This window comes from Lipophrys pholis (genome assembly GCF_963383615.2).
Source record: "Lipophrys pholis genome assembly, chromosome: 4".
In the NCBI taxonomy this organism is placed as follows: Eukaryota; Metazoa; Chordata; class Actinopteri; order Blenniiformes; family Blenniidae; genus Lipophrys; species Lipophrys pholis.
In genome coordinates, this window is record NC_137637.1 from 8,857,062 (window position 1) to 8,869,351 (window position 12,290).

General features: G+C 39.8%; 1 protein-coding gene across 1 annotated transcript in view; it reads right to left on the reverse strand.

Moving 5' to 3' along the window:
- Window positions 1-9,237: 9,237 nt before the first annotated feature.
- The window catches only part of cdc42 (cell division cycle 42), a 33,595-nt gene continuing 30,542 nt past the window's right edge, over window positions 9,238-12,290 (reverse strand). The window contains exon 6 of the mRNA XM_080461011.1: window positions 9,238-9,440. Within this exon, the coding sequence (XP_080317137.1) occupies window positions 9,351-9,440 (90 nt within the window). The 3' untranslated portion in view covers window positions 9,238-9,350. The remainder of the gene's footprint in view (window positions 9,441-12,290) is intronic.

Consider the following 12,290-nt stretch of genomic DNA (forward strand, 5'->3'; position numbering starts at 1 on the left):
TTGACTTTCCCTCTGTGTATTTCCCTAATGTGCATATGCGTCTACTTCCTGCTACTACATAGCCACTAAACAGGAATGATGGGATCAGGTATGACTAGTTACCCTGAACAGAAAGACCCCTCCCCCAGCCCTTGCTGATTTTCATTGTATTGCTTTTGTCTTTTCCAGACGGCTTGACTCATCGAGTAAATGCAATGACAAAAAGCACATGGAAAAGATAAAATAGGAGAAGCATTGACAAAATGGAATAAGTAAAGACAAGATAAAAAAAAGAATATGACTACCTTTGTATATTTTTTGTATTATTGATTTCCACATTTCTTTCCTTTTAATTTTGGCACTCCTGTGATTCCATACCTCTTAAGTGCGGACCGGTAAGAGCGACACCCTGTACTGAGTGGACACATCACTGTGCATGGACACATATTTAACTGTTAACACACATGTACACATGAGGGGACAACCTGTCTGACAAGGACAACGGACAGGTTTTCCTGGTAAATATCAAGCTGAGCGACACTGAAATGGCCCAAATACTGGGCTGGACCTGATTATTGTAATATTGAGGCTGCGGGTGATACATGATTGCCCCCGTAATGCATTCTAGGTTCACTTCCATGCGCGTAACATAACGGAACGATCCCGAAAAATACTGCAGAGGGTCGAAGCCTCACGCACAGGGTGGATGACGACTTTGGTCACGTGTAACAGCAGAGAACATAAGGCCCATGGGCCAGAACCGACCACTGGAGGCTCCAATCTGGTCCCACCAAGCGAGGAGGTTTTAAAGGATTTATACAAGTTTTTTTTTGACATTTCATTGTATTTTGTACCAGAATGTTTCATTCAAATTTGACTTCATTTTTAGTAACTGTTTGATCTTGTACAAATATAGAGAATTTCATTACATACACTGAACACAACAAACTTTAAAAACTTTAAAGTGTAAGTTTAAAGGTTATTATAGGAATATTTTTTGCGGAGTAGGCTGTGTGATTTTCAGGTAAATAACACATTAAAGGGGCCAGAGACAGGACAGGTGGGCGGGGTTTCACACCGAGATGGAGCCATGGTAGAGGTTTGAATAACTAATTAGCACCTGGACTGCGGAAAGCTACTGAAAAAAAGACATGAAGCCATTTCAGTTTAAGATCTAAAGGTTTCAAAGAGACAAAGGTTAAGAATTTCAGAATCTCTTTTTGTTAAAGCTTCAGGCCGGGATGGGCCACTCTGTGTGTGTGTGTGTGTGTGTGTGTGTGTGTGTGTGTGTGTGTGTGTGTGTGTGTGTGTGTGTGTGTGTGTGTGTGTGTGTGTGTGTGTGTGTGTGTGTGTGTGTGTGAGAAAGAGAGAGAGAGAGCGAGAGAGAGGGAGGGAGGGAGGGAGGGAGGGGTTTGAGGGTGTCTGTGTTGTGTTTCTGCCCCCTGCTGTTCCCAGACAAGACTGAAACACTGTTGCAAAGTTGAAGCATTGACAGAACCTGTCTACTCTCACATTCCAACACATTCCACCCTGTGTCTTATTGGAACCACTGTTTATTTTATCGTACTATGTCCTAGCTGTAAACCCTGAGCCTTATGGCACCATTGATGAGCTGCTGATGCCATTTGGGGGCTGCTGCATGCATCGTTTATTTTGCGTTTAATGGCCTTTATGAAAAATATTCTAATTTTCATGAAAATTACTGTAATTTTGCTCAATAGCTCCCAGGTCATGTGACCCAGGGACTCCAAATCAGTGTTGGATCATGTAACTAGTCATGGTTGTTGAGACACACCTCGTTGATTTAGCGTTTATTGGTCTTTATCAAAAATATAAAAATTTTATTGAAAAATACTGTAATTTTGCTCAATAGCTTCCAGGTCATGTGACCCACAGGCTCCAAGTCTGTATTGGATCCCATAAGTATATAAGCTGATGAAGGTACAGCTCTTTCTATGGACTTTTAATGGACGTTTTTAATAATATTCACATATAAAAAAATGTAAAAAACTTTATTTAAGCTCAATAACTCCCAGTTAACAGATTCCAAATCTGTGTTGGATCACACGTCTCCCAAATATCTACACACGCTGGTTAAGACACACGAGTTTCTAATCAGTCCATATTCGATAAACAACGTGAAAACCATATCATTTCAAAATGTCGTTTATTTTGAAAATCGAGAGTTTGACTGCTTCGAGACGTTACCGTAAAGTTCACAGTGCGCAGCCTTGCAACATGACGTCACTGGAAACCTCCGAAAATCATTTTAAGGTTCTTAATGGAATATATCTCTCTGCTGATTTTCCTCAGCAAACATTTTGGGTTTGAACAACAACTGCTCCTTTTTTAATATACATAGCGCAACTACAGACTATATATTTTAAGAAAGCATATACTCTAATGCATTTTGGGATGATTTACATCACTGGTTATCTAAACGTGTACCAGCTCCTGATTTCAAATGTGAAAATATTTTATATGGTTTTATAATTCAGAAATCTTTGCATGACATGTCGATCAATACCATTGTAATTTTAGCAAATGTTTTGTACACAAAAACCGATGTCTAAAATGTAAACCAAATTAGTATGTGTTTCATAAAGAACTGTGTTTCTTCTTTTCATCAATGAAGTACATGAAGAAACGTACTGCTGTGTAACTCCTCAACATGGCAGAAAATGTAAAACTCATGGACTCCTGTGAAATTCCCCAGCAAGGGCAGAACTCTTTCTCTATTTGATGTCTTTTTTTTTCTTCTCATCTTTGTTATTATGGTCGACCTTCACACTTATTCCTTTTCTCAATTTTATCATTTGTATCTCTTAAACGACTATTGACCTACACAATTGTTCAAAAATGATTTCTTCTAATAAAAAAACCCAGAAAACGTCCTCGTCTGTGCACCGGTGATGAGAGAGCACGCTGCTTTCTCTTTACCTGTGGAGACTCCCAAGGGTCTTAAAGCCATCCCTGTAACACAAGGTAATCCACACCCTGGCCCCCTCTACATCAACACTCATCCATCCACCTCTCTGTACCACCACTCTGTCTTTCCACGATGGTGGGGTCGAGCAGTCAGTCGCTCTGCCCCTGGCCTCTGAAACTCCCTACCACCCAGAACTACCTACCACGCCCCATTCGGAACATTGACTCCCTTCCTGCCTTAAAATCTGCTCTCAAAACCCACCTATTCAGATCAACCTATCCTGTTTGACTCTCCTGTTTGTGAGGTGACCTTGAGTGTTCTGAAAGGCATTCATAAATATAATGAAGTATTATTTTTAAAAATAACTACAATTCCCTAAAGCCGCTCTTCACCCTATGATGGCAGAGCCCAGGGGCGACAGGTCATCAGGGACAGGTGAGCGCCACCTGGTGTCATCAGAAAGTACTGGATACAGAATGTTATTAATTCTTTAAGATTATCTACGGTATTTTCATGTCTGTGAATAAATATATATAGCACATAATTACTGTGTGAGGACTGTACTCCCTGGTTATTGGTCTCCTCTTGCTGTTTCAGGTTGTTTCCTCCTGATCCACACTGGTGGTGCATTAGTGGGGCTCCCCCCCTCCCTCACCATGCAGTGTGTATTGCATTAGTGGGGCTCCCCCCTCCCTCACCATAAAGTGTGTATTGCATTAGTGGGGCTCTCCCCTCCCTCACCATGCAGTGTGTATTGCATTAGTGGGGCTCCCCCCTCCCTCACCATAAAGTGTGTATTGCCTTAGTGGGGCTCCCCCCTCCCTCACCATGCAGTGTGTATTGAATGCAGTAAAGTGAAAGTGTTCATGCTCAGGCTGTGTCTCCTTTCATTCAGTTCACGTGATTCTGATGCTTGAAGCCTGAAGCCCCTCTAACAACGTAATTTAGAAGCTCAGAGCTGATTGGCTGATGCTGATAGAGGCGGAGCTTCACAGAACTGGAGCAAGTCGTCACAAATACCAGCTTATTAGCAGCTAAAGCTAACAAACAGTGAGGAATCAAAATAATTAGTTTGATTATTTATGATACCATTGATTCGTTTGATTGATTCGAATTTGTTATTGGTTCATTTGGTTGGTTTAGTTTTCTGCTTTACTCCTTTTCGTGTTTCCAGTACCTGGCCTAGACTGTGTCTGGACCCTGCTGCTTGGGCTCACTCTACAGTGACGCTTATTCAAGGGCCGTGCCAGGGCCTGTGGGATCGCTCATGGTTTTGTTAATCAGGCTCCGCATTTTAAGCTTGTCTTGTCGATTGTGTTATTTAGAATTTAATAGGTTCTTTTTTTGTGTTTTTCTTAATTTCATAACATTTGTTTTTCGTTAATGTCCTCAATCATTTATTTTCTTACTTGAATGCCCTTCTAAATTCTGTTTAGTCCACACCCGTTTTTATATACTCCTGGACGCTTTTATCAATGTGTGTTTCCTTGTCTCCAGGTGCTGTGGGCTGAATGCTATGGTGCCCTGGAACTGCAAAAGACTACAAACTTCAGAAAACACTTCCCAATAGAAAAAACACTTCCCAATCCAAAAAACTGATAGAAAAAACAACTGGATCTTCATAGTTTTCAAGCTGTAGTTGGACACCTTTCACATGTTTTTTTAAATGTCCAATAAAATAGACTATTTTCTTACATCCATAGAATTAAGGGTGGAAGAATGTTTGTACAGTAGCATTGTTATGAGTGACCATGCTCCAGTCTCAATTAAAGTTAATTTGGATAAAGTTGAACAGGGCCAAAAAAGATGGAAATTACAGGCCTTTTTATTAAAAGATAATGTCTTCATTAAAGTTATTGAAAAATGCATAGACAATTATTTTGAATTAAATAAAGATGAAACGTCAGCCAGTGTCAGATGGGAAGCTTTTACAGCTTATATAAGAGGAGAAATTATCAGTTACACGAGTGCTAAAAATAAAAAGTATAACCAAGAAATTATATTAATGGAACAACAAATTAAGACACTGGAAAATGAAATTTATAGTAATAACAACTTAGGAAAAATTTAAAATCTAACTATTTTGAGAGCTAAATATGATAAATTAATGACTGACAAAGTGGCCAAAAGTTTGTTGTGGACAAAACAAACATTTTATGATCAAGGAGAGAAGGCAGGAAAATTAGTAGCCTGGAGAATTAAAAAAATGCAGGCAGATAGAACAATCCCCAGCATAAAATCAGATGTTGATAAACTGACTTCCGACCCATTAGAGATAAATAAAGGTTTTAGAGAATTCTATAAAAAACTATATGAATCAGAGTGTTATGTGGATGAAGCAGTTCAAAATGCATTTCTGGATAAATTACCGTTCCAAACATTATCTGATGAGGATAAAGAAGCTCTGGATAACCCACTAACAACAAAGGATCTATTGGAAGCTATAGGAAATATAAATAGCGGCAAAGCCCCAGGCCCTGATGGGCTACCTATTGAATTTTACAAGGTGTTTAAAAACAAGTTAGCCCAACCACTGCTTAACATGTTTAAAGAATCATATGAAACCAGAAATCTCCCAGAATCCTTAAGATTAGCTACAATCACTCTAATATTAAAACCTAATAAACCTCAAACCGAGTGCTCATCATATCGGGGGATCAGTCTTATGGGATGTGATATAAAAATATTAAGTAAAATCCTGGCAAAACGCTCAGAAAGACTCGTACCAAAACTAATAATAGATGATCATCAAGGTTTCGTTCAAAAAAGACAAGGTTATCATAATATTAGACGTGTTTTAAATATACTGTATGAAAAAAAAAATGCAAAGGATACAGAAATGCTAGCTGTAGACGCATGCCAAGCATTTGATAGAATTGAGTGAGCCTATCTTCTGAAACTGCTTCCAAGATACGGACTAGGAGAGGAATTTATCAAATGGATAGAATTGCTATATACAAACCCTACTGCCCAAGTTTTAACTAACAACAACATTTCAGAACCTTCCAATTTACAACGTTCCACACGACAAGGATGCCCGCTGTCCCCAATTCTATTCACTCTTGCTTTGGAACCTTTAGCCATTGCAGTGAGAACTCAGGCAGGACTGTCAGGGGTATGCATTGGGGGGATAAATCATCTTATATCGTTATTTACGGATGATATAATATTTTTTCTGACAGACTTAAAAAATACCATTCCCAACCTGGTGAACCTTATTGAAAAATTTGGAATGTTCTCTGGATATAAAATTAACAACAGTAAATCAATACTTATGTTTCTTAATGAAGAGGACAGAAAAAATCCAACCATACAAACAAACTTTACAATTGCCACAGACGGATTTAACTACTTGGGCATCAAAATCACTCCAGATTTGAACATAATAGTTGCTACTAATTACGACCCCCTTGTGGCTCAAGTTACAGAAACTTTAAATCGTTGGACAAACTTACCCATCTCCATGATAGGACGAATAAATATCCTGAAGATGTCAATCTTACCCAAATTCTTGTACTACTTCCAGACACTTCCCATGCCCTTAACACAATCCTTCTTTAACAAACTCAATAAAACATTCAGTCATTTTGTATGGAACAATAGGAAAGCAAGGCTTCGTTTTAAATTACTATACTTGCCCTATGAAAGAGGGGGCCTCCAACTCCCAAACCTTAGATGGTATTACATGGCTGCCCAATTAACATCAGCTTCACACTATTTTTGCACAAACCCACCCCCTACTTGGGTGACTATTGAACAACAATCTAGTCCAAATTTGCCCCTTAATAGTTATATCTACTCAGCCAATTTAAAAACTCTTAAAAAACAGACTAAGAACCCCTTTCTAAAAAACACTATCATCGTGTGGCACAGTGCACATAAACAAATTGGTAATCCTTTATCTTTATCCCAATTCACTCCCCTGTGTAATAATGAACACTTCACACCTGGAAAACAGGATGGAGGATTTAAACTATGGAAAGAGAGGGGGGTCCAAACAGTCAAAGATTTATATGAAGATGGGATATTACTTACATTTAGTCAACTGTGCCATAAATTCCAAATCCCTACAAAGCATTTCTTCAAATACCTACAACTAAAAAGTTTTCTTTCATCAAAGTCTGAAGACATGATACACATTCCTAGTTTATCACTAGTACAAGAAATCTCTCTCAAAAAACGGGAACAAAAAGGTTTGATGTCAAAATATTATAATCTATTCAGGTCGAATTCACCGGATTCTGCGATTGATAAACTAAATGCTTGGAGAAATGACATACATGAACATATAGATGAAGCAGATTGGAATGAAGCTTGTTTGCAAGCTCAAAAAGAAACAATTAATACACGACTAAAGTTACTTCAGTACAAGTGGCTGACAAGGACATATATAACACCTGAAATACTTCATCACATATCCAGCAATAATCCAGACACATGCAACAAATGTCGTGATCACAAAGGGACACTAATACATTGTATGTGGGAGTGTAAAGATATATTACAATTTTGGAAGGATGTGCTTAAATGCTTATCAGAAATTTTTGAAGTGAAGATTCCCCTTTCTGCCAAACTTTGTATATTGGGCATATACCCAGAAAACTTTTCAAGAACAAGGAAGCAAAAGAAACTACTGGATTTTGGGCTGCTACACGCCAGGAGAGCTATAGCGTTAAACTGGAAGAGGATGGAGGCTCCTTCAACACAACAATGGATCAAACAACTCTCAGAATGCATTGGACTAGAAAGACTAACTTATATTGCAAAAGGAAAACAAAGAAACTTTGAGAGGTTATGGGAACCTTACATGACCATCATAACAAATTAGTTATTTTTATTTGATTTATTTTTGTTGTTTTTGTTGATGTTTCTTGTTCTTCCTCATTAATATTTCTGTATCCAAACCATTATGTTGTACTGTACAACGGTCTATTTAAAATTGTTTATATATTTTCGTGTGCAAACTTCACCAAGTGTGTGTGTGTGTGTGTGGATGGATGTATGAATGTGCGTCTCATGTGTTGTTTTGCTCATGTCCTCTGGTACAGGTTGATGTAACCAGATTGTTGATTGTATTAAAAATCAATAAACATATTAAAAAAAATTAAAAAGTCCAATAAAAAACAGCTACATGGCAAGGTGGTAAAGGCAATTAAGGTATAAGTTTAATATTATTGAAAAGAATGCATATACAAAGAACAAAGGACTTTCAGACAAAGCATTTGGTTTTGCACCAAAACAACAGCAGGTTATCATAATTATACTGACTGACTGGATGTCAACCCAACTCGAAGCCACCAGTCACAGGAAAACAAGAACCAACCAATCACAAATCATCTCTACCAAACTCTGCCACTGGACGTTTGGACTTGAACCAATCTGAGGTTTTCAGGGTCGAAACTGGCAGGTCAGAGTTCAGATGAATTCAGAACCCCTAAATGTAAAAGGAGTGAAACTAACCTTTTTTTTTTAATATATATTTATATATTTGTATATATATATATAAAATAAAAAACAGCACAAACAGAAATAATGAAGAAAAAAACAAAACAGATTTAGGTAAAAACACCTGGAGCCTACATCAACATCGTGTGCCAGCTTACATTATAATTACATCTGTTAAACTACGGTTTGAGTGGAGTGACACCGTGCGGTCCGCTGGGCCTGGCCGACACACATAACCAAACGTATGCGTGCGCCGGGCCCGTTGGGAGCATTTCGGAGCTGCACTTTGCCCTCCGCCAAGCCCGCTTCTTATGCTAACACTGTTTAAGTTCCCTGCGTCTAAAAAGGCCAAATCCTGCGCCAGACTAGCAGACCCGTTTCCTGCTGGATGCCTTCCCTTATTGGAGCCGTGTATTTCCCGACTGAACCGTGTCCGAGCTGCACGGCGACCTTTAGTGGTTTGGAGGCGTCTTGTTCCGACTGAATCTCTCAGATGTGTTGAGGATTTGGAGGAAAATGGAGCAAGGTTGGCAAACGAAAAAAAAAAAAAAAACACTACTGTGTTAGCATCTTCCTGTGGTGGTGTCGAGAAAGACAGAGTGAGAAAGAAGAGGAATTAAAGAAGTTTTTAACTCGTTAAAATTTCAAAGCACAGCTTTGCTGAAATCAAAGCTGCGTGACGCTGAATGGATTCCCACTCTGCCCCTCCCACAGCAGCCCAGGTCAGCTTCGGATGAAGCTTCTTGTTATTGCAGAGGAATAATGGGAAACTCGGGCCGGCTGGTTCTCTCGCTGGTCGTCCTTTCACGGAGAACTGACGCTGTGAAGCAGCCTCAGCAGAGCGAGGGAGGGGGCGTGGCAGGGGGGCAGGAGGATGTTTTAACGTGTGTGTGTGTGTGTGTGTGTGTGTGTGTGTGTGTGTGTGTGTGTGTGTGTGTGTGTGTGTGTGTGTGTGTGTGTGTGTGTGTGTGTGTGCTCTGGTAAAGGTGGGTGCATCTCATAGCAGCAAGCATTTGCGTTTCTTCTTGGGCTCTGGGGGCTCCAGTGCAGCCAATATGGCTTCATCAAACACATTCTTTAGGCCTTTCTGTGGACACAAACACACACACCGTGAGGGAGCAGCACAAAAACATTCACTGAAAACTGTAAAAAGGCAAATTGCGGTCGGCTGTGTAGGATCAACACAACATCACATGTGAGAGCAGCTGATCTCTTAAATCAAACACAAGCCAAAGAAAGTGGAGGAAAATTGAACAAAACCCTGGTGGTGCTCAGTGTTCTGGCTTGACAACAAAACAGAGGGGGGCAGGCTGAAGTGGTGGCAAACTTTACAAACACTGAGCTCTGCTTTCAGCCCCGGAGGAGAGATTCAGTCATGTGAAGGACCCAATAAACTCTGCTGAGAACAAACTGCAACAAAGAAACTCAACACTTCATCTGTCCTTTATTTTCAACTCATGTCATACAGAGTTTTATAAAAACATTTTCATGATGATTGGACAAAGGAGCAAAGTGTGCTTATGGAGAGAGTTTGGCCAAAAAACAATAAAAAGCTGTTGTCACAAGGAGGTTTGTGTTTTTCTTTAAGCTTTGGTTTTATTGATTGACATCATTCAATTAACTCATCTTAATCCTGGATGACGATAAAATAAGGCTGTTAACCACGATATATATCTGTTCACATGACAATATTTCAAATGAAAGTATCGTTTTTGCATTTTGGGTTCCTAAAAGTTTTAGTTTCCGCAGAAACCCTGAAAACGATGTAGTTACCATGCTATGCAAGGAGTTGGCAACGAGTAGTAGGAGCATTTCAGAAAAGTTGTATTTTCAGTGGCCCTGAATATGTTGAAAATTGACAAATTCTCCTCATATACGAGACATGTGCTTCAAAGCCCCGTGTGTGTGTGTGTGTGTGTGTGTGTGTGTGTGTGTGTGTGTGTGTGTGTGTGTGTGTGTGTGTGTGTGTGTGTGTGTGTGTGTGTGTGTGTGTGTTCAAAAAACGACATCAAAGCTAAAAATGGGAGCTTTGCATTATGGCGCCATCAATCTCAGACTGCACGCATCAACAACTGCTGCAGGGCCTCAAACAATGGCCACATCCCATGTCACAGCCCACATCATCTTGAACACACTGAAGCAGCAGCACCAGAAAAGAATCCAGAAGGAGTGAGAACAGTCCGGAGGGAAGATATGGAGGAAAGTTCGAGAAGGCAACAGGTGCAGGAAGACCTCCAGTGTCAGTACAGAGCAGAGCAGCTGTTGGCTGGTTAATGGTTAGCAGAGACTGACAAGACGTCTGAAGCAGCAGATGTACAGAAGGAGACAGGGTGAAGAAGGAGGAAGGAGAGTGGAGAGTTTAAAATAATCAGAATTTCCTCTTTTTATTAGTTTTTGGAGGCTTGAGGGCAGCGAGGATTCGCTTCAAAAACATTCTTCAACCCTCGCTATAAAGTGGAGAGGAGAGGGGAGAGGAGGAGAGTTAGATTAACAGAGAATTATAAGTCAGTGGACATGAGGAGGAGGAGGAGTATGGAATCACAGGAGTGCCAAAATTAAAAGGAAAGAAATGTGGAAATCAATAATACAAAAAATATACAAAGGTAGTCATATTCTTTTTTTATCTTGTCTTTGCTTATTCCATTTTGTCAGTGGTTCTGCTGTTTTGTCTTTTCCATGTGCTTTTTGTCATTGCATTTACTCGATGAGTCAAGCCGTCTGGAAAAGACAAAAGCAATACAATGAAAATCAGCAAGGGCTGGGGGAGGGGTCTTTCTGTTCAGGGTAACTAGCTAACTTTAAAACGATACTATAGCGGAGCGCCACTGTGTTGTAATTTGCACCAAGGAGAGTAGTCAGTCTCTCTGTGGGGGACTTGTTTTGGATGTTTTGGACAATTGATTTTTTTTGCACTCCGGTTTCTCCGAGACGGGGTGCATGAGCGCTCCGACCCGAGATCCGCAACTGAATAAGTGCTTCATACTCGACTTACACAACTTCAAAATTAAAGTCAAAACAACGTATTTTCAAAACAGTCTTCTCCCAAACGAGCTTGAAACTTTGAATATAGATGTGCATGTGTAAGTGACATGGCGTTTGCGTCCATGTGAGAGTGCGCATGCGTAACAGACTCAAACAACCCGTGGAAACGCCGTAAAAAGAAATAGAGTGCATCACTAACACGCAGAGAGAGAGAGAGAGAGAGAGAGAGAGAGAGAGAGAGAGAGAGAGAGAGAGAGAGAGAGAGAGAGAGAGAGAGAGAGAGAGAGAGAGAGAGAGCGAGAGCGAGAGCGAGAGAGAGAGAGAGAGAGAGAGCGAGAGAGAGAGAGAGACTGCTGTTACATCAACAAGGCCACACCTTGTAGAAAAAACTGGTGCACGAAGAGCTATATGGAAGTACTTTGGCTTTAAAACAAATGAGCACAGTGTCTCCATTAACACCGAAGCACCACTGTGCAAACAGTGTTTGAGAACATGTCTGGCCATGGGTGGAAACATTACTAACCTGGCTAAACACCTGAAGGACAAACACCCAGACTTGCATTAGGAGTTCAAAGAACAACAGGTAATAACTTATATACCCATGAAAAAATAGCACTGGAAAAAAATGTAAGCTATCATAAATATTAGTATTATAAATATAATATAATAAATGATATAAAAGAATATAACCATTTAATGTTATAAAAATTAATGCATAGTAACATACCATTTAAAGACATTGGTCCTACTTAAGACAGGCTGTATCTAGACATTTTTTGTGTTCTCTTTTTATTTGGAAAAGTATCGAAAAGTATCGTGGTGTTGGTATCGTGACAACACTAATGACTACCGGTGTATATTTTTTGTATTATTGATTCTCTTTATATAGCCACATTTATTTCCTTTTAATTTTGGCACTCCCGTGACTCCATAGAGGAGGAGAAGGAAGACCAGA